Here is a 26642-nt window from a genome sequence, read left to right as displayed (position 1 = left end):
GTCCTGTGGGAGAGTGGCTTCTTCCTCTTCTTCTCTGTTTGGGCCTCTGTAAGTGAGAGTTGGATCAGATGGTCCACAGTACGGCCACCATAACATATGTTTGTGCTCTCCTCTTAGTTTTCATGAGTTCTTGGAAAGTCTAAACTCTGCTTCTAATTTGCTGCATCATGCTGGCAAACCATTGAAATGGAGAAGCAGCTAAATGACCCTGAATAGGCTACTTGATGTCTCCAGTCATCACTCCTGCTTAACTTTTCTAGGATCCCAAACAGAATAGTGCACACCTCCTAGCTGAAAAGTGTTTCTGGGTCCCCCAGACCTATGGAGTGTTAGAAGCGGGACTGTTTTCCTCTTTCAGCACCCATCTGCCACCTGCCAACTCGTGGGCAAGTTGCCCTTGAAGGTAAGGTCCAGGTGAGGCATTTCCGAGGTTAGCTCTGTGAGGGGGGAAAGCCGAGAAGACCACGTCCACAGGTGTGTGGGCAGCAGTGTGGGCTTTAGGCCCTCATAATTCTGCTGCCTTCTGCAGCCCGTTCTTGGATGAAGACAATTGGCATTTTCAACATTTGATATGAAGTACTGTATGTATGCAGTTCAGGCTTCACTCCAACCCAAGGACTGCCCCTTAGCCCCTTAAATCAGGGGTTCAGGAGCCACTGATGCCTGCAGGCTTCCTGTGAAGGTTCACCAGTGCACACCGCAATCCCTTGCACAGTGACTCAGGCAACAGTTTTCTCAAATATTTTGCCATAGCAAAACAGGACTCCCCAGCCTGCCCGTCTCCAGTACCTGTTTCCTCACACAGTCAGTGTCACATGCTTTAGTCTTCTGTTATGGGAGCATGCACTTCAAAGTACCAACTTCTAATTTGGTTAGGGTAGTCTAAGCCATGCTGTGATTGCAGACAGGCCCAAGCATGTCATGGCTCAACAGGAAAGCAGTTTACTTCTCACTTGTCTCAAGGTCTAGCAGGTTGGATCATTCTTTTCAAAGCAGTGATTCAGGAAACACAGCTCCGTCTACCCGGTGGTTCTACCATCTACAATGCATGGCTCTCAGAGTTGGGAACTTGGGAGTTCACTCCATTCCAGTATGATGGGGAAGGAAAAAGAGAAAGAGAGAGAGTGAGATGGGCCTGGAAGTGTCATCCCTGACTTTCATCCGTAACCTTTCTGTCCACCTGGAACTCAGTTGCATGCTGCCAGCTAACAGAATGGAGGCCGGGAATGGAGTCCAGCTGTGGGCCTAGGAAGAAGAGATGGCTTTGTTGAGCATCCTGCCAGTCTCTGCTACTGTTAACTATGGTATTGGTCCAAATCCTGTCTATTCTGCCTCCAAAAGTTTTCCACTTTTTTTTTTAAATTTTCTCCTCCTATTCTTTTTTTTAACATCTTTATTGGAGTATAATTGCTTTACAATGGTGTTGGTTTCTGCTATATAACCAAGTAAATCAGTTATATATATACATATGTCCTCATATCTCTTTCTTCTTACATCTCCCTCCCTCCTACAGTACCTATCCCACCCCTCTAGGTGGTCACAAAGCACCGAGCTGATCTCCCTGTGCTATGTGGCTGCTTCCCACTAGCTATCTACTTTATGTTTGGTAGTGTATATATGTCCATGCCACTCTCTCACTTTGTCCCAGCTTACCCTTCCCCCTCGCCGTGTCCTCAAGTCCATTCTCTAGTAGGTCTGTATCTTTATTCCCATCTTGCCCCTAGGTTCTTCATGACCTTTTTTTTTTTTTTAGATTCCATATATATGTTTTAGCATACGGTATTTGTTTTTCTCTTTCTGACTTACTTCACTCTGTACGACAGCCTCTAGGTCCATCCACCTCACTACAAATAACTCAATTTTGTTTCTTTTTATTGCTGAGTAATATTCCACTGTATACATGTACGACATCTTCTTTATCCATTCATCTGTTGATGGGCACTTAGGTTGCTTCCATGTCCTGTCTATTGTAAATAGAGCTGCAATAAACATTTTGATACATGACACTTTTTGAATTATGGTTTTCTCGGGTATATGCCCAGTAGTGGGATTGGTGGGGCGTATGGTAGTTCCTTTTTTAGATTTTTAAGGAACCTCCATACTGTTCTCCATGATGGCTGTATCAGTTTACATTCCACCAACAGTGCAAGAGGGTTCCCTTTTCTCCACACCCTCTCCAGCATTCATTGTTTGTAATTCTTTTTTTTTTTTTTTTTTGCGCGGGCCTCTCACCATCGTGGCCTCTCCTGCTGCGGAGCACAGGCTCCAGACACGCAGGCTCAGCAGCCGTGGCCCATGGGCCCAGCCGCTCCGCGACATATGGAATCTTCCCAGACTGGGACACGGACCCGCGTCCCCTGCATTGGTAGGCGGATTCCCAACCACTGCACCACCAGGGAAGCCCTGTTTGTAAATTTTTTCGTGATGGCCATTCTGACCAGTGTGAGATGATATCTTATTGTAGTTTTGATTTGCATTTCTCTAACAATTAATGATGTTGAGCATTCTTTCATGTGTTTGTTGGCAATCTGTATATCTTCTTTTGGATAAATGACTATTTAGGTCTTCTGCCCATTTTTCGTTGGGTTGTTTGTTTGTTTGATATTGAGCTGCATGAGCTGCTTGTAAATATTGGAGATTAATCCTGTCAGTTGCTTCATTTGCAAATATTTTCTCCCATTCTGAGGGTTGTCTTTTCATCTTGTTTATGGTTTCCTTTACTGTGCAAAAGCTTTTAAGTTTCATTAGATCCCATTTGTTTATTTTTGTTTTTATTTCCATTTTTCTAGGAGGTGGGGCAAAAAGGATCTTGCTGTGATTTATGTCATAGAGTGTTCTGCCTATGTTTTCCTCTAAGAGTTTGATAGTTTCTGGCCTTACATTTAGGTCTTTAATCCATTTTGAGTTTATTTTTGTGTATGGTGTTAGGGAGTGTTCTAATTTCATTCTTTTACATGTACATGTCCAGTTTTCCCAGCACCACTTACTGAAGAGGCTGTCTTTTCTCCACTGTATATTCTTGCCTCCTTTATCAAAGAAAAGGTGACCATATGTGGGTGGGTTTACCTCTGGACTTTCTATCCTGTTCCATTGATCTATCTTTCTGTTTTTGTGCCAGTACCATACTGTCTTGATTACTGTAACTTTGTAGTATAGTCTGAAGTCAGGGAGCCTGATTCCTCCAGCTCTGTTTTTCTTTCTCAAGATTGCTTTGGCTATTTGGGGTCTTTTGTGTTTCCATACAAAATGTGAAATTTTTTGTTCTAGTTCTGTGAAAAATGCCAGTGATAGTTTGATAGGGATTGCATTAAGTCTGTAGATTGCTTTGGGTAGTATAGTCATTTTCACAATGTTGATTCTTCCAATCCAAGAACATGGTATATCTCTCCATCGATTTGTATCATCTTTAATTTCTTTCAACAGTGTCTTATAATTTTCTGTATAATGGTCTTTTGTCTCCTTAAGTAGGTTTATTCCTAGATATTTTATTCTTTTTGTTGCAATGGTAAATGGGAGTGTTTTCTTAATTTAAGATTTGTCATCATTAGTGTATAGGAATGCAAGAGATTTCTGTGCATTAATTTTGTATCCTGCTACTTTACCAAATTCATTGATTAGCTCTAGTTGTTTTCTGGTAGCATCTTTAGGATCCTCTATGTATAGTATCATGTCATCTGCAAACAGTGACAGCTTTACTTCTTCTTTTCTGATTTGGATTCCTTTTATTTCTTTTTCTTCTCTGATTGCTGTGGCTAAAACTTCCAAAACTATGTTGAATAAGAGTGGTGAGAGTGGGCAACTTTGTCTTGTTCCTGATCTTAATGGAAGTGGTTTTATTTTTTCACCCTTGAGGACGATGTTGGCTGTGAGTTTGTCATATACGGCCTTCATTATGTTGAGAAAAATTCCCTCTCTGCCTACTTTCTGAAGGGTTTTTATAATAAATGGGTGTTGAATTTTCTTGAAAGCTTTCTCTGCATCTATTGAGATGATCATATGGTTTTTCTCCTTCAATTAGTTAATATGGTGTATCACATTGATTCATTTGCTTATATTGAAGAATCCTTGCATTCCTGGGATAAACCCCACTTGATTATGGTGTATGATCCTTTTAATGTGCTGTTAGATTCTGTTTGCTAGTATTTTGTTGAGGATTTTTGCATCTATGCTCATCAGTGATATTGGCCTGTAGTTTTCTTTCTTTGTGATATCTTTTTCTGGTTTTGGTATCAGGGTGATGGTGGCCTCGTAGAATGAGTTTGGGAGTGTTCCTCCCTCTGCTATATTTGGGAAGAGTTTGAGAAGGATAGGTGTTAGCTCTTCTCTAAATGTTTGATAGAATTTGCCTGTGAAGCCATGTGGTCCTGGGCTTTTGTTTGTTGGAAGATTTTAAATCACAGTTTCAATTTCAGTGCTTGTGATTGGTCTGTTCATATTTTCTATTTCTTCCTGATTCAGACTTGGCAGGTTGTGCATTTCTAAGAATTTGTCCATTTCTTCCAGGTTGTCCATTTTATTGGCATAGAGTTGCTTGTAGAAATCTCTCATGATCTTTTTTATTTCTGCAGTGTCAGTTGTTACTTCTCCTTTTTCATTTCTAATTCTGTTGATTTGAGTCTTATCCCTTTTTTTCTTGTTGAGTCTGGCTAATGGTTTATCTATTTGTTTATCTTCTCAAAGAACAAGCTTTTAGTTTTTTTGATCTTTGCTATCATTTCCTTCATTACTTTTTCATTTATTTCTGATCTGATCTTTATAATTTCTTTCCTTCTGCTAACTTTGAGGTTTTTTTGTTCTTCTTCTAATTGCTTTAGGTGCAAGGTTAGGTTGTTTATTCGAGATGTTTCCTGTTTCTTAAGGTAGGATTGTATTGCTATAAACTTCCCTCTTAGAACTGCTTTTGCTGCATCCCATAGGTTTTGGGTCATCGTGTCTCCATTGTCATTTGTTTCTAGGTATTTTTTGATTTCCTCTTTGATTTCTTCAGTGATCTCTTAGTTATTAAGTAGTGTATTGTTTAGCCTCCATGTGTTTGTATTTTTTACAGATCTTTTCCTGTAACTGATATCTAGTCTCATAGCAATGTGGTCAGAAAAGATACTTGATATGATTTCAATTTTCTTAAATTTACCAAGGCTTGATTTGTGACCCAAGATATGATCATCCTGGAGAATGTTCCATGAGCACTTGAGAAGAATGTGTATTCTGTTGTTTGGATGGAATGTCCTATAAATATCAATTAAGTCCATCTTGTTTAATGTATCATTTAAAGCTTATGTTTCCTTATTTATTTTCATTGTGGATGATCTGTCCATTGGTGAAAGTGGGGTGTAAAAGTCCCCACTATGATTGTGTTACTGTCAATTTCCCCTTTTATGGCTGTTAGTATTTGCCTTATTTGTTGAGGTGCTCCTATGTTGGGTGCATAAATATTTACAATTGTTATAACTTCTTCTTGGATTGATCCCTTGGTAATTATATAGTGTCCTTCTTTGTCTCTTGTAATAGTCTTTATTTCACAGTCTTATTTTGTCTGATATGAGACTTGCCACTCCAGCTTTCTTTTGACTTCCATTTTCATGGAATATCTTTTTCCATCCCCTTACTTTCAGTCTGTATGTGTCCCTAGGTCTGAAGTGGGTCTCTTGTAGACAGCATATATACAGGTCTTGTTTTTTTATCCATTCAGCCAGTCTGTGTCTTTTGGTGGGAGCATTTAATCCATTTACATTTAAGGTAATTATCAATATGTATGTTCCTATTCCCATTTTCTTAATTGTTTTGGGTTTGTTATTGTAGGTCTTTTCCTTCTCTTGTGTTTCCTGCCTAGAGAAGTTCCTTTAGCATTTGTTGTAAAGTTGGTTTGGTGGTGCTGAATTCTCTTAGCTTTTGCTTGTCTGTAAAGCTTTTAATTTCTCCATCAAATCTGAATGAGATCCTTGCTGGGTAGAGTAATTTTGGTTGTAGGTTTTGCTCCTTTATTACTTTAAATATGTCCTGCCAGTCCCTTCTGGCTTTCAGAGTTTCTGCTGAAAGATCAGCTGTTAACCAGAGGGGTATTCCCTTGTGTGTTATTTGTTATTTTTCCCTTGCTGCTTTTAATATTTTTTCTTTGTATTTAATTTTTGATAGTTTGATTAATGTGTGTCTTACCATGTTTCTCCTTGGATTTATCCTGTATGGGACTCTCTGCGCTTCCTGGACTTGATTAACTGTTTCCTTTCCCATATTAGGGTAGTTTTCAACTATAATCTCTTCAAATATTTTCTCAGTCCCTTTCTTTTTCTCTTCTTCTTCTGGGACCCCTATAATTTGAATGTTGGTGTGTTTAATGTTGTCCCAGAAGTCTCTGAGACTGTCCTCAATTCTTTTCATTCTCTTTTCTACTCTGCAGTAGTTATTTCCACTATTTTATCTTCCAGGTTACTTATCTGTTCTTCTGCCTCAGTTATTCTGCTATTGATCCCTTGTAGAGAATTTTAAATTTCATTTATTGTGTTGTTCTTCACTGTTTGTTTGCTCTTTAGTTCTTCTAGGTACTTGTGAAACGTTTCTTGTATTTTCTGTATTCTATTTCCAAGATTTTGGCTCATCTTTATTATCATTATTCTGAATTCTTTTTCAGGTAGACTGCCTATTTCCTCTTCATTCTTTAGGTCTGGTGGGCTTTTGCTTTCCTCCTTCATCTGCTGTGTGTTTCTCTGTCTTCTCATTTTGCTTAACTTACTGTGTTTGGGGTCTCCTTTTCACAGCCTGCTGGTTCGTAGTTTCCTTTGTTTTTGGTGTCTGTCCCCAGTGGCTAAGGTTGGTTCAGTGAGTTGTGTAGGTTTCCTGGTGGAGGGGACTAGTGCCTGTGTTTTGGTGGATGAGGCTGGACCTTTTCTTTCTCGTGGGTAGGTCCATGTCTGGTGGTGTGTTTTGGGTTGTCTGTGGCCTTATGATTTTAGGCAGCCTCTCTGCTAATGGATGGGGTTGTGTTCCTGTCTTACTAGTTGTTTGGCATAGGGTGTCCAGCACTGTAGTTTGCTGGTCATTGAGTGAAGCTGGGTGTTGGTGTTGAGATGGAGATCTCTGGGAGATTTTCGCCGTTTGATATTACGTGGAGCTGGGAGGTCTCCTGTGGACCAGTGTCCTGAACTTGGCTTTCACACCTCAGAGGCACAGGCCTGATGCCTGGCTGGAGCACCAAGAGCCTTTCATCCACATGGCTTAGAATAAAAGGGAGGAAAGAAAGAAAGAAAGAAAGAAAGAAAGAAAGAAAGAAAGAAAGAAAGAAAGAAAGAAAGAAAGAAAGAAAGAAAGAAAGAAAGAAAGAAAGAAAGAGAGAAAGAGAGAAAGAGAGAAAGAGAGAAAGAGAGAGAGAGAGAGAGAGAAAGAAAGAAAGAAAGAAAGAAAGAAAAGAAAGAAAGAAAGAAAAAGATAAAATAAAAGTTATTAAAATAAAAAATAATTATTAAGAAAAACAATTTTTAAAGTAATACCAAAAAAACCCAAAAAAACAGACGGACCGAACCCTAGGACAAATGATAAAAGAAAAGCTATACAGACAAAATCACACACAGAAGCATACACATACACACTCACAAAAAGAGAAAAAGGGAAAAAAAAATATATCTTTGCCCCCAAAGTCCACCTCCTCGATTTGGTCGTTTTGTATTCAGGTATTCCACAGATGCAGGGTACATCAAGTTGATTGTGGAGCTTTAATCCGCTGCTCCCGAGGCTGCTGGGAGAAATTTCCCTTTCTCTTCTTTGTTAGCACAGCTCCTGGGATTCAGCTTTGGATTTGGCCCCACCTCTGTGTGTAAGTCGCCTGAGGGCGTCTGTTCTTCGCTCAGACAGGATGGGGTTAAAGGAGCCGCTGATTCGGGGGCTCTGGCTCACTCAGGCCGGGGGGAGGAAGGGGTACGGATGCGAGGTGAGCCTGCGGTGGCAGAGGCCGGCGGGACGTTGCACCAGCCTGAGGCGCGCCCTGCGTTCTCCCGGGGAAGTTGTCCCTGGATCACGGGACACTGGCAGTGGCGGGCTGCACAGGCTCCCCGGAAGAGGGGTGTGGATAGTGACCTGTGCTCGCACACAGACTTTTTGGTGGCGACAGCAGCAGCCTTAGCGTCTCCTGCCCGTCTCTGGGGTCCATGCTTTTAGTCTCTGGAGCTCCTTTAAGCAGCGCTCTTAATCCCCTCTCCTTGCACACCAGGAAACGAAGAGGGAAGAAAAAGTCTCTTGCCTCTTCGGCAGCTCCAGACTTTTCCCCCGACTCCCTCCCGGCTAGCCGTGGCGCACTAGCCCCCTTCAGGCTGTGTTCACCCAGCTGACCCCAGTCCTCTCCCTGCGCTCCAACTGAAGCCCAAGCCTCAGCTCCCAGCCCCTGCCCGCCCCGGCGGGTGAGCAGACAAGCCTCTCGGGCTGGTGAGTGCCGGTCGGCACCGATCCTCTGTGCAGGAATCTCTCCACTTTGCCCTCCGTACCCCTGTTGCTGCGCTCTCCTCTGTGGCTCCAAAGCTTCCCCCCATCTCTGCCTGCGAAGGAAGGGGCTTCCTTGTGTGTGGAAACCTTTCCTGCTTCACAGCTCCCTCCCACTGGTGCAGGTCCCGTCCCTATTCTTTTGTCTCTGTTTTTTCTTTTGCCCTACCCAGGTACGTGGGGAGTTTCTTGCCTTTTGGGAAGTCTGAGGTCTTCTGCCAGAGTTCAGTAGGTGTTCTCTAGGAGTTGTTCCACATGTAGATGTATTTCTGATGTATTTGTGGGGAGGAAGGTGATCTCCGCTTCTTACTCTTCCGCCATCTTGAAGCTCCTCTCCTTTTTTTAAGAAAATTTAATTAGTTCATTTATTTTTGTCTGCATTGGGTCTTTGTTGCAGTGCATGGGCTTTCTCTAATTGCAGCGAATGGGGGTTACTCTTCGTTGCAGTACGTGGGCTTCTCATTGCCGTGGCTTCTCTTGTGGACCACGGGCTCTAGGTGCTCAGGCTTCAGTAGTTGTGACATGTGGGCTCAGTAGTTGTGGGTCACGGGCTTAGTTGCTCCGTGGCATGCGGGATCTTCCCGGACCAGGGCTTGAACCTGTGTCCCCTGCATTGGCAGGCGGATTCTTAACCACTGCACCACCAGGGAAACCCTTATAACTGCTGTTTTTCTCTAAGTTTTTATCCTTCCAGTTTCCTTTAAACAGTTGCCAGTTACTTTTCCAAAACTCAGACATGATCATATTACTCTCCTTACCCCAAAATCTCAATGTCCCCCACACCTATGCTCATAGAATAAGGTGCAAACTCTTTAGCCTAGTATAAAAGTTCTGCCCATCCTGTGTGCTCAGATATTAGCTCTCCATTTCCTATGTCTCGTCCTTTCCTTTTTCGTGTTAGTGCACGTGATGTTCCTTCAGCCTCCTCTATCTCTTAAAACCATACTCACATGTCCTACCCTTCATGAAACTATCCTCAAGTTGCCTGGTTGAAATTGTTCTTTTTTCCAATATTCTCATAGTCCTTTGTTAATCTCTGCATTTGATTCCTACATTATTTCTATGATATGTTACAGTATTCTCACCTTATGTGGCCAAGGACAAATGTACATTAGCAAAGAGCAGAACCAATTGGAAAGTTACACATATTCACATCTCCATATTGTACAGGAAAACAAAAGTAACATTCTTGTGAGTCTTGTCAATTTAAAGCTTTATCAAATCAGATTCTTCATGCAATCTTCATGTGTCAGAAGGAAACAGCTCTCCCACAGTTGGTACAGGGGAAGGGAAACCTCTTCTCGCTCTTTTCTGAGAATCCTTTTGCTAATTGTAATGACTTCATTTTTAAGACCAGCCTCTGGAATTTCATTAATTAGTCTTAACATTTAAAAGCAGGCTTATAAGTATAGGATGGAAAGGGAGAAAAAGAAGAATAACTTTACAGTGAATAAACCTGACAGTCACCACCTCAACCAGGTGATCAAGGATAACGTCAACAGTGATGAGTCATGTTGATGGTGTATCCCTTGATGTGGTATGATGGGAATGATACTGTACCTCTGTGGTCCTCCTCCCAAAACATTACCCCAGTCTAATTATGAGAAAAACATCAGACAAGCCCCACTTGAGAGACTTCAAAATATCTGACCAATAATCCTCAAAACTATCAAGGTCATCAAAAACAGGGGAAGTCTGAGAAACTCACAACCAAGAGGAAACTAAGGAGATAACTAAATATAATGTGGTAAACTGGCTGGGATCCTGAGACACAGAAAGGACATTAGGAAAGAAAATGAGGCTATCTTAATAAAAAATGAACTTGAGTTAATAATCATGTATCAGTATCAGTTCATTTATTGTGACAAATGTACCATACAAATGTGAGATGTTAATAATAGGGGAGGGCTTCCCTGGTGGCACAGTGGTTGGGAGTCCACCTGCCGATGTGGGGGACACGGGTTCATGCCCCAGTCCAGGAGGATCCCACATGCCGTGGAGCGGCTGGGCCCGTGAGCCATGGCCGCTGAGCCTGCGCGTCCGGAGCCTATGCTCCGCAAAGGGAGAGGCCACAACAGTGAGAGGCCCGCGTACCACCAAAAAAATAATAATAATAATAATAATAATAGGGGAAACTGGCTGTGGGGTATATGGGAACTCTCTTTACTATCTTTGTGATAATTCTGTGAATCTAAAACAGTTATAATATTTTAAAATCCTTTTAAAAATTCAGTCTTGCCGAATTCAACTGACAGAAACATGATTTTGTTTGAAAACAGTGAAAGAAGGAGTATATACCATTGTGTTCTACAAAAAAAAAAAAATAGCAGAGTCCTGATGAAATAACACAATGGGGTGAAAACTTATTTCTCTTTATGGACTTGTACAAAGAATGCTTTTGTTTAGGCAATGAGTATTTTACAGTGGAAACACTGTGCACATGGAAAAAATCAAAGGGGAATATGCTGCAAAACTAAACTTTTTAACTTAAAAGGGGCATAAAATGTGCTTCTTGTTTTTGATGGGGATAATTATTTTCATTCTTTAATAATTAGTCCTCTCTTTGTAGGCAGCTCTTTCCTGCTACTTTAATAGAACTTAGTGGCACAGAGAGAATTGGGAGCATGGGCAAGGGAGGTGTTGCAACTTTCTAGCTGTGTAAACTTGGGCAGATTACTCACCTAGGAAATGAGGTAATTAAACCACAGATTATTTCTAGGAGGGATTCCAATTCAACTACTATTTCATCCATAGATGCTTTCTTGGCTCTGTGCCCTTTTGGCATCATTCTTCCGTCCATCTTTTCCCCAATAGCCTCTTCTCCCTTCAAGGTTCTCTCCAGACAGCATGTTCTCTAAAGCTTTTCCTCAGATTTCAGATTTAAATAAAGACTAGAAGAGCATTAGAGATGGAATAAATAAAAGTAAAATAAGTTTTTAAATTAATTGATCTAATAGATAACTTCAAAGTGATAATAGTAACAATGCATTAGGTGATTATAGCATATGGATGAGTGAAATGAGTGACATAAATTTATAAGGGATGAGAGGGATTAATTGGGAATATTATAGGTCACCTGTCTTTCATCTGAAGTGTTATTTGAAAGTGGACTTAAATTTGTTATAAATGTATATTATAAATTGATATGCTAAGAGGAGAGAAAATGGAATTATATAAAATGCTCAGTTAAAACCAGAGAAGGAAGAAAAAGAGGGAAAAAATAAAGAACAAGTACAATGAATATAAAACAGCTACAAACATGGTAGATATTAAACCAAATATACTGATAATCACATTAAATATGAATTGTCTAAATATACCAATTAAAATACAGAGACTGTTAGAGTAGATAAAGAAGATCCAACTTTCTCTCTCTCTCTCTCTCTCTCTATATATATATGTTTACAAGAAATCCATTTTAAATATAAAGACACAGATAGGTTAAAAGTAAAGGGATGGAGAAAGATATTCTATAGTAACACTAATCAAGAGAAAGCTGAAACAGCTATATTAATTTCAGACAAATTAGACTGCAGAACAAGGGAAATCATCAGGGATAAAGAAGGTCATTACATAATGATAAAGGAGTCAATTCTCCAAGAAAACATAGCAATCCTTAATGTGTGTGTACCTAACAATAGAACACCAAAACATGCAAGGCAAAAACTAATAGAACAGCAAGGAGAAATAGACAAATCCATTATTACGGATTTGGAGACTTGAATACCCCTTCAGTAATTAATAGATCCAGCAGGCAAAAACTGAGTAATAACACAGTTGAACTGACACAGCACCATTAATCAACTAGACTTAATTGACATTTATAAAATACTTTATCCAACAATAGCAGAATACACAGATACCATGCCATGTTGATCACTATAGCTTTACAGTAAGTCTTGAAGTTGGGTAATTGCAGTCCTTCAACTTTGTTATTCTTCTTCAGTATTGTGTTGGCTATTTAGTTTTGTTTTCTGTTTGTTTGTTTTGCCTTTCCGTATAATCTTTAGTTTGTTTGATATCCACAAAATGGCTGCTCAGATTTTAATTTGGATCATATTGCATCTATAAATCAAGTTGGGCAGAATTGACAACTTAACAATATTGAGTCTTCTAATCCATGAACACAGAATATCTCTTCATTTATTTAGATCTTTTTGACTTTTTTCATTCGAGTTTTTTATTTCTATGCATATAGATCTTATATATATTTAGATAGATTTATACCTAAGTATTTCAAGGTTTTTGATGCTAATGTAAATGGTACTGTGTTAATAATTTCAAGTTCCAGTGTTCATTGTTGGTATGAAGGAAAGCAATTGATTTTGTACATTTACCTTGTATCGTGTGACCTTACTGTAGTCATTTACCCATTTCAAGTGGGTTTTTTATTTTGTCAGTTCTTTGGGATTTTGTACATAGACAATCATGTAACCCTCAAACAAAGACAGTTTTATTTCTTCCTTTCCAACCTGTACACCTTTTATTTTTTTTAATATTTAGCCCTATTGTCCCCGTAAGTGGGAATAGCTAACATTTACTGAGTGATTACTATGTCCAGACACTGTCCCAAGCATTTTATATGTATTTACTCATGAAATACTCATTATTTACTCACAAGAACTCTATAGAGTAGGATACCACTATTATCCCAATGTTACAGATGAGGATAGAGAAGTTAAGAAAATTGCCTAAAACATTGAAATATCCCAAGAATGTCAACACTTTGGTATTAAAATTTTCTCTCTTGAGTCTGGGAGAAGCACAGAAATCCACTGCAAACCATGGTTTCCAGTTCTTGTTCCAGGAAATATAATCATGAAATCTGTCTAACCACTGATAATCATATTAAATATGAATTGTCTAAATATACCAATTTAAATACAGAGACAGAGTAAAGAAGATCCAACTATATATATATATATATATATATATATATATATATATATATATATATATATACAAGAAATCCATTTTAAATATAGTGGATTTATATCCATCTTTCCCTGGAGTTCTATTCAATAGTTCCAACTGAGTACTAGAAATAGTCTCCTGTGTGTCCCACAGGCATCTCCAATTCAACGTATTCAAAATCATACTCAAAATTTTCTCCTCCAGTTTTGCTTTTCCTCTTGTGTTTCTTTTTTCTTGTTGTTATCTCTTCTTTCTTTTTACCTTTTGACCCCCCTTCACTCATTCTGTTAGGTTAGAGATGGGATGATGGATTAAGCAAGGTGCTAAAGTAGTTTCAAGCTTTCTTCTGTATCAGAATCACCTGAGGGCCTTGTTAAAATGCAGACCCCCAGGTGTCACCCATAGAGTCTCATTCTGTAGATGTGGGTTGTGTATTTTTTTTAATTGAAAAAAAATCGTGTAGCATCATGTAAGTTGGGTTGAGTATTTTTAACAAGCATCCCAGTTGATGCCAATTCAGGTGATCCTAGAACCACAGGTTGAAAAGCACTCCAGGGCTCAGATGAAGGCATCAGCCTTGGATGGAGAAAAGACAAAATGCTGCAGGATATGTGTGGGCTAGGGGCTGCTGGAGTTTTATCTGGTGTCCTCCTTTCTTTATGAGGTAGGAGCTAGTGTCTCTATGAACAAGGAGCTGTTTATAGCATCAGGGTGCTAAGAGAAAGCAGTCAGGCTGGGAATAGAAGTCATAGGAATGGGAGAAGGTCGTTGCAGGGTTAAAGGAAGAGAGTCTGAAGCAACACTGATCTTGGAAATGAAAACTGTAAAGAAGATACTATTTTTTGGTGAAAGGTAGGGAACACAACTGCCATTAGTTGTCTACAGAGCTTAAAAGAGGGGAAGAACCCAGAAAGAAATGGAAAGAAAACAGATTCCCCAAATTATGATTGTGAGGGTCCTAAACATCACCACCTGTCTCTGCTAGAGAGGCAGCATGGTGTGAAATACACAAGTCCGAGAGGTAGCCAGAATTCCTAGCCTCTACCATGCAGTTAATCTCTCTGTGCCACGTCTCCTCATTTGTAAAATGGAGACAGTATTAGTTCCACTTCATGGACTCATAATATAAGTTCCAAATGAATAAACACATGTAATATATTAGGCTCATAGCAAAGACTCAAATGGATGTTAGCTTATTCACATTCCACAAGCAATACCCTGCTTGAATTTTACACACATAAGTCAATTAATCTTACTTCAAATAGGGGTACTTTTGACCCCTTTTTACAGATGAAGAAACTGAATATAAAAGGAAAACAAGTTATTTGTCTAAGTCCAAACAAGTGGAATATGAGCAAACAGGAACTGGAGACCAGGTCTCCAAACTCCAGCTGCATTTTGAGTGTCTACTTGTTGCCAGGTATTGAGGAAGGTGCTTTTAACATGTCAGCACTTGCCATGTATTTCCCTATTATCAGTTGAGGATATTAAGGATAGAATTAAAGGCCAAATTATAAACAGGTGGTGGAACCACAGCTGGAGAGAAGCCAGCTGGCTCAAGAGCTGGGAACTCCTACAGTGACTTCTACCCCTCTTAATGGAATCTACATTACCCCACACCATCCTGGTCACCTCTGAGAGCTACATGCCGGTGCTTACTAACATCTGTGAGGGAATCAGAGATAAATGAATCTCAGTTTCATCTGAGAAAAGCTCATAGCTTTGCGGAGAGTATAAAACAAGTATATACAAAGCTATAATACAAGGTAAAAGGTGCGTGGGAATTCAGAGGGAGGGATTCCATCCAGCTGGATGTGCCATTTGGAGGTGAACCTAGAAGGAGGGCAGGATTGGGGCATGTGGATGAGGGAATGGGGTTGGAGGATGAACTGAGTGGAGAAGCAGACACAGGAACTCCCAAGAATATCCAGTTATTAAGCCAGTGTGTGTAGACTTGTGGAAGGTAAGATTTGAAAGGGAATCTGGGATCTGTTTGTAGGGAGCTGGAAATCTGAAGATGAATAGTTTGAACTTTAATTCTGTAGGCAACAGGGAGCCACAAGAGATGTGTTGTTTTTGGCTTTTTTGCAAATGCCTCTTAAAATTAATGATTTTACTTGGAGATAACTGAAGACTGACATGCAGTTGTAAGCAATAATACAGAGAGAGCCTGAGTAACTTAGTCTCCCTCGATGGTAATATCTTGCAAAACTGTAGTCAATATCACAACCAGGATGTTAACATTGATACAATCCACTGCTCTTATTCAGATTTCCCCTGTTTTACTTGTACTCATCTGTGTATGCATTTAGTGCTATGGAATTTTATCAAATGTATAGGTTTGCATATCTACAACCACAGTCAAGATACAGGACAGTTCCATCACCATGAGAATCTCTCCTGTTGCCCTTTTACAAGCATACCCACCTTCCTTCCATGCCCCTTCCCTAATCTCTAAGCCCTATTACTAGAACCGTTTCTATAATTTTATTTCAAGAATGTTTCATAAATGGAATCATAGAGTATACAACCTTTGGTGACTGGCTTTTTTTCACTCACCATAACTCTCTTGAGATTCATTCAAACTGTAGCCTGTATCAATAATTCTCTCTCTCTCGCTCTCTCTGTCTCTCTTTTTTTTTTTTTGGAGCAGTATTCCATGATATGGATGTACCATAGTTTAACCATTCACCTGCCAAAGGATGGCTGGGTTGTTTTCAGTGTTTTACTACTATGATTTAAGCTGCTGTAAATATTTGTGTACAAAATTCACACATAAAGTTGTGTGCATTTTGTGTGAACATAAGTTTTCATTTCTCTGGGATAAATACCCAAGAGTTCTGGGTATGTATGTTTAGTAGTAGTAGGTATGTACGCTGGGTTGTATGTTTAGTTGCATCATTAATTTTATAACAAATGAATATATATATATAACTAATGTATATATATCATACATATTCTTTTCCAGATTATTTTCTATTATAGGTTATTACAAGATATTCAATATAGTTTCCTGTGCTATACAGTAGGTCCTTGTTTATCTACTTTATATGTAGTAGTGTGTACCTGTTAATTCCAAATTCCCAATTTATCCCTCCCTCCCCTTCCCCCTTTGGAAACCATAAGTTTGTTTTCTATATCTGTGAGTCTATTTCTGTTTTATAAATAAATACATCTGTATCAATTTTTTTTAAGATTCCACATATAAGCGATATCATATGACATTTGTCTTTCTCTGTCTGACTTACTTCACTTAGTATGATAATCTCCAGGTCCATCCATGTTGCTGCAAATGACATTATTTCATTCTTTTTAATGGCTGAATAATATTCCACTGTCTCATTGTGCTTTTAATTTGCATTCCTCTAGTGGCTTATGATGTTAAAAAACTTTTCATATGGTTATTTGTTCTTTGTATATCTTCTTCAGTGAAATGTCTATTCATGTCTTTTGCCCATTTTCTAATTGGACTTTGTATTATTGAGTTTTGATAGCTCTATATTTCTGGCATCCTAGTCATTTGCCAGAAATGTGGCCTGCAAATATAGCTCCCAGTGTACTCCTTCTCTTTCCATTAGTTTTACAAGGTCTTCCACAGAATAAAAGTTTTTAATTTTCCTTTTATTTATCAAATTTTCCTTTTATGGACTGTGCTAATGGCATCAAGTCTAAGAACTCTTTCCTTAGACTTAAATCCTGAAGATATTCTTTTCAAAAAAACAATTTTGTATTTTTACATCTTATGCTTAAGTCCATTTCCATTTTAAGATAATTTTTATATAAGGTGTGAGATTTAAGTTGACTTTTTTGTTTGCTTATTTGTTTTTGTCTATGGATATCCAATTGCTCTAGCACCATTTGTTGAAAAGACAACAACAATCCTTCCTGCATTGAATTGCTTTTGCACCTTTATCGAAAATCAGTTGGTTGTATTTGTGTAGGCCTACTCCTGGGTTCTCTGTTCTGTTCCATTGATCTATATGTCTATCCCTTCACCAATATGACACTTCCATGATTATTGTAGCTATATTGTAAGCCTTAATATCAAGAAGAGTGATTCTTTTCACTTTATTCCTCTTTTTTCAAGAGTGTTTTAGCTATTCTAGATACTATGCCTTTTCATATAAATTTTAGGATGAACTTGTTTATGCCTACAATATCCTTGCTGGGATTTTGACAAGAATTTCATCAAACCTGTAGATCAGTTTGGAGAGAACTGACATCTTTACTAAGTTGTCTCCTAATCCATGAACACATTGTCTCCTAATCCACGAACACATCTATTTAGGTCTTCTTTGATTTCTATTATTAGCATTTTATAATTTTCAGCATTCAGACTATTTATGTGTTTTGTAAATTATACACAAAGTATTAACTTTTCTATAGAGTGTAAATAATACTGTGTTTTTTAAATTCTGGTTTCCATGTATTCTGTTTTACTATGTAAAATCAACCTACCTATGTCATTGAATGTGAAGTGAATTTCTTCTTACTTCAAACACCATACAGTTGGCTTATGTTTCTTTTGTTTGTTTTATCCACCCTGCCAATCTGCCTTTTTTGTTGTTGTTTTTTGTTTTTTGCAGTACGCGGGCCTCTCACTGTTGTGGCCTCTCCCATTGCAGAGCACAGGCTCCGGACACGCAGGCTTAGCGGCCATGGCTCACGGGGCCCAGCCACTCCGCGGCATGTGGGATCTTCCCGGACCGGGGCACGAACCCGTGTCCCCTGCATGGGCAGGCGGACGCTCAACCACTGCACCACCAGGGAAGCCCCAATCTGCCTTTTTAATTGGTGTATTTACACCATTTACATTTAAGGTGATTCTTGATATATATGAACTTAAGTATGCAATTTTATTATTTGTTTCCTGGTTTTCCTCTGTTTCTCTTTTATCATCTTCCTGTGGGTTACTGGAATGTTTTATAGGACTCTATTTTGATTTATTTTTAGTGTGTTTGAGTATATCTCTTTGTATAGAAAATTATTGCTTTGGGTATTACAATATGCATATATGACATCATAATCTATTACCATTTGAGTGAAGTATGAAAACCTTACTTCTATTCAGGTCCCTTTGCCTTCCCCAATTTTTAATATCATTGCCATGAGTATCAGGTGTTATAATTTTTGTTTTGATCATCATGATTGTAAAAACTTATGAGAAGAAGGATTGTCTATCATATTTACCCCTACTTTTTCTTTTACCTATCTTGATATTCTACTTTCCTTTATGAAGTTCCAAATTATCTTTTCCTTTCTGTTTATAAAACTTCCTTTAGCCACTCTTTAAGGGTAGGTTTGTTAGCAACAGATTTTCTTAGTTTTTCTCATCTGAACATGTCTTTTTTCATGAAGGACCATTTTTGGATATAGAGTTTGCAGTTGACAGTTCTTTTCTTTCAGCACTTGAAAAATGTCATGCCATTTCCTTTGGCATCTGTGGTTTCAGATGAGATATCTGCCATCATCTGAAATAATGTTCCTCTGACAGGTAATATATTATTTATTTCTAGCTGCTTTCAAGAATTTTTCTTTGTGTTCAGTTTTCAGAATTCAATTATGTGTCTTGGCATGGATTTCCTTGGAATTATCCTGGTGGGGTTTGCTCAGCTTCTTGGAACTGTAAGTTTGTGTCTTTCACCAAATTTGGGAGATTTTCAGCTGTAATTTCTTCCCATACTCATTTAGACTTTTTCTCCTCTCCTTATGGGACTCTGATGATACAAATATTGGGATTTTGGTTACTGTACCACAGGTCCTTGAGACTCTGTTCATTTTTTTCCCCAGTCTATTTTCTCTCTATTGTTTATATTGAGTAAATTTTATTTTTTATCCTCCCTCAAGTTTATTGATTCATCCAATGTCATCTCCATTATACTATCAAGACCATTCAGAAAGTTTAAAAAATTTCTATTATTGTATTTTTCAGTTCCATAATTTCCGTTTAGATCCTTTTTATACATTTTATTTCTTTGTTGAACTTTTTTTTAAATTTTATTTTATATTGGAGTATAGTTGATTAACAATGTTGTGATAGTTTCAGGTTTACAGCAAAGTGACTCAATTATACATATACATGTATCTATTCTTTTTCAAATTCTTTTCCCATTTAAGTTATTACAGAGTATTGAGCAGAGTTCCCTATGCTATACAGTAGGTCCTTATTGGTTGTCTATTTTATTTTTTATTTTTAAAAATATTTATTTATTTTAGGCTGTGTCGGGTCTCCGTTGCTGCATGCGGGGTTTCTCTAGTTGCAGAGAGCAGGGGCTACTCTTTGTTGCGGTATGTGGGCTTCTCATTGCAGTGGCTTCTCTTGTTGTGGAGTGCAAGCACTAGGTGCACGGGCTTCCGTAGTTGTGGCATGCAGGCTCAGTAGTTGTGGCGCCCGGGCTTAGTTGTTCCATGAAAGTGGGATCTTCCTGGACAAGGGATCGAACCCATGTCCCCTGCATTGGCAGGCGGATTCTTAACCACTGTGCCACCAGGGAAGTCCCTGGTTGTCTATTTTAAATATAGCAGTGTGTACATGTCAATCCCAAACTCTCAGTCTATGCCTCCCCACCCCACCCTTCCCCTCAGTAACCATAAGTTCATTCTCTAAGTCTGTGAGTCTGTTTCTGTTTTGTAAATAAGTTCATTTAGTATCATTTTTTTTAAGATTCCACATATAAGCAATATCATATGATATTTGTCTTTCTCTGTCTGACTTACTTCACTTAGTATGATAATCTCCAGGTCCATCCACAGTGCTGTAAATGGCATTCTTTCTTTCTTTTTAATGGCTGAATAATAGTCCATTGTATATATGTAGCATATCTTCCTTATCCATTCATCTGTTGATGGACATTTAGGTTACTTCCATGTCTTGGCTACTGTAAACAGCGCTGCAATGAACACAGGAGTGCATGTATCCTTTCAAACTATGTTTTTCTCCAGATATAAGCCCCGTAGTGGGATTGCTGGATCATACGCTAGCTCTATTTTTAGTTTCTTAAGGAACCTCCATACTGTTCTTCATAGTGGCTGTACCAATTTACATTCCCACCAACAGTGTAGGAGGGTTCCCTTTTCTCCACACCCTCTCCAGCATTTACTGTTTGTAGACTTTTTGATGATGCCCATTCTGACTGGTGTGAGGTGATATCTCATTGTAGTTGTGATTTGCATTTCTCTAATTAATTAGCGATGTTGAGCATATTTTCATGTGCCTCTTGGCCATCTGTATGTCTTCTTTGGAGAAACGTCTATTTAGGTCTTTGCTGAATGTTTTTATTTTTTATTTGTTTCAAGAAAATTTGTAAGTGCCTGTTGAAGTATTCTTATGATGGCTGCTTTAAAGTCTTTGTCAGATAATTCCAACATCTGTTTCATCTCAGTGTTAGTTTCAATTAATTGTCTTTTCTCCCTGATATATCTCCAAACTCTGGATCCTAACTAGCCAATATTTGCTCCAGAACTCTGGTCTGGCCCTTTCCTCTTTTTTTAATTAATTTTTTTTTTTTTTGCCGTACGCGGGCCTCTCACTGTTGTGGCCCCTCCCGTCACGGAGCACAGGCTCTGGACGCACAGGCCCAGTGGCCACGGCTCACGGGCCCAGCCGCTCCGCGGCATGTGGGATCATCCCGGACCGAGGCACAAACCCGTGTCCCCTGCATCTGCAGGCGGACTCTCAACCACTGCACCACCAGGGAAGCCCTTAAATTAATTTTTATTGGAGTATAGCTGTTTTACAATGTAGTGTTGGTTTCTGCTATATGGCAAAGTGCATCACTTATACATGTAGCAAGGGGGAAGGGGGGGTGGGATATACTGGAAGATTGAGATTGGCATATATACACTACTACATATAAAATAGATAACTAATGAGAACCTACTGTAAAGCACAGGGAACTCTACTCAGTGGCCCATTTCTTTGACACTTCTGGCCCAGCACAGTGCTGGTTCCCTGGGCTAGGGCTCTTAAGGTTAAGATATTTTATACTGGCTTTTGAGGTGCAAGACTTGGTTTGGATGTAGAAGCTATGGTTTCAAATTTTCATCATTCCTTGTGAATTCTATTTATGATCTCTTAATTTCATCTCTCTGGCATTTGAAGGATTTAGCTTTGTAATATATATTTCCACACTCCCTAGTTTTTTTTTTTTTTTTTTTTTTTTTTTTTTTTTTTGCGGTACGCGGGCCTCTCACTGTTGTGGCCTCTCCCGTTGCGGAGCACAGGCTCCGGACGCGCAGGCTCAGCGGCCATGGCTCACGGGCCCAGCTGCTCCGCGGCATGTGGGACCCTCCCGGACCAGGGCACGAACCCATGTGCCCTGCATCAGTAGGCGGACTCTCAACCACTGCGCCACCAGGGAAGCCCCCTCCTAGCTTTTTTCTTCTTCTTCTTCCTCCTCCTCCACCTTCTGCTTCTCATCTTCTTTTTGGGCATTTCTTTGTTTTAAATGTCTTGCCTGCAGAGGCATCTTCATTTATCTTCCATATCAGTGTTTTCAGGAGCCTCTTTCCTTTTTTTTTTATGTTTAAAACATGTATTTTTTCGTTTTTAGTTGTTTTCTTTTTACTGTAAAAAACAAATGTGCATTATAAAAATTGGAAAAATCTAAAAAGCGGTGGAGAAAAAGACACCCGTACCCCTCAAGGAACAGTTATTTTCAAACAGAAGACGAGGCTGAGGGAGAGAAGAGTAAGCTTGGTCAGGAGTCGGGGCATGACGTAGCCTCTGAGGTTCAGTTTCCTCATCACCAAAATGAAGGGCTTGGCTAGATGATCCTCAGGCTACTTTCAATGTTATGAATGACTTAGTGATGGGACATGACTGTCTTCAAATGGCTGAAAGGATATAAAGTTATCCAAGGGAGCAGATTGATCAATGCAGTTCCAGACTCCAGAAGATGAAACTAGAATCAGTGGGTGGAGAAACAGGTAAACTAAGAAAACTTCACTGATAATTAGAACTACGCCCCAATATAGAGGACAACTTGTCAAGCACCAAGTAGCCTGCTCTGGGATAAACCGATGCCTGTCAGTTTCAGTTTCCAGAGCCTCTTTTCTAGTCTTTCTCATTTCTAAATACTTTGTAGTTGCCCTAATTTCAACAGACAGAGTGATTCTTGTGGTTTAGGAGGAATGTGAAAAGATTTCATTAATGCTTAGAATTCTCACCCTACTTCCCCCCTGACCCAAGTTCTTCTATCAACTTATTTACCCCCAAACCTGCTATGTTTTCCAGACTGAAATCTGCTCTTCTTTGGATTAAATAAAAAGATCATTGCCACTTCCAAAAAACCACTCTTAAAATACTCAAAGACTACAGGATTATGTGTATACAGACTTCTGTATTACTATGTGAAGGTCAAAGCTGTCATTTACGTTACCTATTGCATTCTATATGCCTTCTAATTAGTCTTCAGGCAGTAGCTCCTTAAATCCTCCCCACAATTCTTTCTCACAGGTATCAGTTCCCCTTCTGCAGAAAAGTAATTTCTCCAGGACCCCGCAGCTCAAAGGCATATTAAGATGTACTCAAAAGAAGGAAAAGGGAAAAAACCCACAAACATTCTAAACCTAGTTTTCTGCCTCTAAAACGTGTGCTCTTGATCTCTACCTAACACGCATGAGCTTTTGGGTAAGAAAGAAAAGCTATAAACATGTTTTCACTAGTGAGTAAAATATAGTGTATCAGGGCTTCCCTGGTGGCGCAGTGGTTGAGAGTCCGCCTGCCGATGGGGACACGGGTTCGTGTCCCTGTCCGGGACGATCCCACATGCTGCGGAGCGGCTGGGCCCGTGAGCCATGGCCTCTGGGCCTGCGCGTCCGGAGCCTGTGCTCCGCAACGGGAGAGGCCACAACAGTGAGAGGCCCGCGTACCGCAAAAAATAAAAAATAAAATAAATAAATATATACACACATATATGTATATAGTGTATCAGCTTAATGACACAGAATGATAATACCAGAAAAAGAACAAGACTTGGAGTGAGGAGAACTAGGTTTGGGCCTAGGTTTGTCATTTATGAGCCCTGTAGCCTTGAACAAGTAATTTTACCTGCTGCATTCGTTTTCTTTTCGTTTGCTGTGTAACAAACTACCACAAATTTTGTGGCTTAAAACGACTCCCAACCACAGAACCCACAATTCTGTAAGTCGGAAGTCTGGATGGGCTCCACTGGATTCTCTGCTTAATTAAGGCTAAAATCAAAGTGTTGGCGGTCTGATCTTATGCGCAGTTTGCAGAGAAGAATCCGCTTTCAAGTTCATTTAGGTTGTTGGGAAAATCTGGTTGCTAGCGCTGCGGTCCGTGTTTTCTTATTGGCTGTCAGCCAGGGGTCGCTCTCTGCTCCTAGAAGGCTGCCCACATTCCAGTCTCGAGTCTCTTGTGAGGATTTTGTGATGATGACTAAATGAGACGTATTGTACACAGAGTGATGATGGATGTGATAGCTGCTTAATGTCGCTGGGTGTAGAGGATACCCCTCAACCCTTAAACACAGCACATGTCTATACAACAGGAAATCCTACCGGGGGCAGGTTCTGAAGTCTCTTGTAACAGAAGAGACTTCTGTTGGTCTTCCCCTACAAAGACAGAAACTGGGTTTTGCGCCGGACAAATGTTTACTAAGTGAAGTGGATGAGATGCGGTGAAGTGTCTGGCACCAGTAGTGGGAAGAATTCTAACTGGCCATTCCACAGTGAAAAGAAGGTGGCGAGGCTTGGGAAAGGCTAACCCCGCAGGGGGCAAAAGAACAGAAGTGGTGAGGAATGCAGTAGGTGAGAAATGCCTGCATCGCCAGCGCTGTAAGCAGAGCCCCCTCAATGGGCGGGCACCTGTGAACTCAGGACCGCCTCCCACCCCCGCCCCCGTCCGGGCTGTGGGTACCCGTGTGGGGGACGCCGGGGGGACTGCGTGGGGGGTGCGTCTGGGCTCGGTCAGCCCCTCATAGCCCAATCCCCCCTCCGTGAGCCATGCAAGTGGAGTCTCCCAGTCTGCGCCCCCTGGCTCTGGCTAACCAGCCTCAGTCCCCCCGTTGGAGCATTTCGCCCCGAGCTTCCGAGCGCACTGGTTGCCAGCTGCAGCTCGGAGCTTGGTTACGCAATTACTTGCCGCCGCTGCGACCGCGGCCAAAGCCCACCCCGGCAAGGAGTGAATTTGCCGCCAGGTTCCCGCCTCGGAAAGAGGTAAAAGCTATCTTCCGCCTTTTTTTTTCGGGCACATGAATGCGCGGCATAGCGGGCGAACCAGCCTGGGTTATCGTGGGGGTGGAAACCGGTGGGTGCGTTGTCAGGGAAGCGGGTACCTGGGGACAGTTGCTTCAGGTAAGGGGTCTCTGTTAGCTTCACGAATCCTGGACTCTGTGGGCTCCCTTGGCGCCCCTCGCTGCCCCCGTGACCACACCCTGGATCGCGATGTCTGCAGCAACCTAACCTTGCCCGCAGTAATCGATCCATGTCAGAGACGCGCACAATTTTTCATACCGAAGGAGAGAAGACAACGAGGGCTTATTTGGGGAGAAAATGTTTGGTAACATAGCTCAGACGTGCGTGTTTTAAGGGTTGGCAAGTTGTCCGTTATTGCGGCCTTCTGTAGAGTGGAGTAGTGTGGCGTGAAAAATAAAAATGGGTGCATAGCCACCGCGAAAGTAACAGTAAGGTATCATTGGAAGAGGTGCGGGGCGAGACTGCCCTCCTCCCCGCCCGCATTGCCTTCCGTAGGTGCGTGGGGTTGGTGGCTGGCTCGCCGCAGAGAAGGGAGGAGGGAAGTGGGAGGAGGGTGGGGTTAGGGAGCGAGATGAGGCAGACACCCCTCCCACCTCCCCCCGTACCCCCGCCCCCAGTCCCCAGGGAGCGGCGGGCCAGGCAGGCGCTGCGACAAAACACCATTCCGGGTTAGACTCCCATCGCTCACTCTTCCTCTCTTTCTCTCTTCCTGCCTAGGCGTCCCTCACTGCTGGCCAAGTGCCAGAGAAGGTGTGCACGCATCTCCCCGCCAAAACCCAACCATGGGCAACTCCTGCTTTGGCCTCAAGGAACGGCTGATGAAGCGGCTGCGGCCTCTGCCTACCGTGATCGTCATCCGTACCTGCCTGCCCCAGAGGAGGAGCAGAGATTTCCGCGTGGTGGTGCTCGGCTCGGCCGGCGTGGGCAAGAGCGCGCTGGTGCAGAGGTGGGTGCGCGGCAACTTCCGTGAGGCGTACCTGCCGACCATCGAAGATACCTACCGCCAGGCGCTGGGCTGCAGCCACAAGGCGGGCGCACTGCACATCACCGACACCACCGGCGGCCGCCGCTACCGGGGCCTGCAGCGCCTCGCCATTGCCAGGGGTCACGCCTTCATCCTGGTCTACTCCGTCACCAAGAAGCAAACCCTGGAGGAGCTGAAGCCCCTCTTTGAGCTGATCCGTCAACTCAAAGGCAACAACCCGCAAAAGTGCCCCATCATCCTGGTGGGCAACAAGTGCGACGAGAGCCCCCGGGAGGTGAGCGAGAAGGAAGGTGCTGCCTACGCGTCGGAGTGGAATTGCGCCTTCTTGGAGACCTCCGCCAAGATGAATATCAATGTGCAGGAGCTGTTCCAGATGCTGATAAACTTCGAGAAGAAGCCCGCCGCCGCCGCCGCCGCCGCCCAGCCTCCCCAGAAGAAATCCCAGATCCCCAAGACCGCCGAGAAGCTGCTGGGCAAGTGCATCATCATGTGAACCCTGAGCCTTAAGGAGCCCGACCCTCTTCTCCTTCAGTGTGCTGAAAACATGGACCAACCCCATTGTGCTGTGTCACCTGTACACGACTGACTTTTGTGCTGTGGTTTGGGTTGTAACAATTAGATGTCAATAAATGTCCCCTGTGAGTTAGTAACTTTTCTTTTCCCCAGGCAAGAGAACTTGAATTGTTAAAATATGGACATTGGAGGAGGAGAGGAAAAAGGAACAGGATGCATTTTAAAGGATGGGACTTGGACGGACTTTAGAGATTAATGTTTAAAAAAGAGAATGGAAATAGCAAAATGAATTGAAAGATGTCACTGCCCTTCTTGTAATCCTATTATTGTGTATTATTCTTAAACATTTTGAGTCCTGTAAATGTCTGATCATATCTTCCCATTGTGTATTTAATTGTTAAGAGATGTTTTTGCAACAAAATCTCTGACATATGACTGTGAGACAGATACTAAACATCATAAATAAATGAATGTTCTATAGTTGAGCGCTGAGGGTGGGAGCAGAGAAAATTGTGATAGTGGAACTTGCTTACTAAATATGTACCAA

The 26642-nt window shown here is 41.1% G+C and overlaps 1 protein-coding gene across 1 annotated transcript; it reads left to right on the top strand.

The window, feature by feature from the left end:
- Positions 1 to 965: 965 nt before the first annotated feature.
- On the top strand, positions 966 to 26075 carry DIRAS3 (DIRAS family GTPase 3; the record flags this gene model as incomplete). Its single annotated transcript, XM_079940492.1, has 2 exons — positions 966 to 1304; positions 25315 to 26075. Exons 1-2 carry the CDS (start codon positions 1259 to 1261, stop codon positions 26073 to 26075), a joined length of 807 nt encoding a protein of 268 aa, XP_079796618.1. The 5' UTR covers positions 966 to 1258.
- Positions 26076 to 26642: the final 567 nt, after the last annotated feature.

The sequence above is a fragment of the Stenella coeruleoalba genome, assembly GCF_951394435.1.
Source record: "Stenella coeruleoalba genome assembly, chromosome: 1".
NCBI lineage: Eukaryota > Metazoa > Chordata > Mammalia > Artiodactyla > Delphinidae > Stenella > Stenella coeruleoalba.
This window is presented reverse-complemented; position numbering and strand designations above follow the sequence as displayed.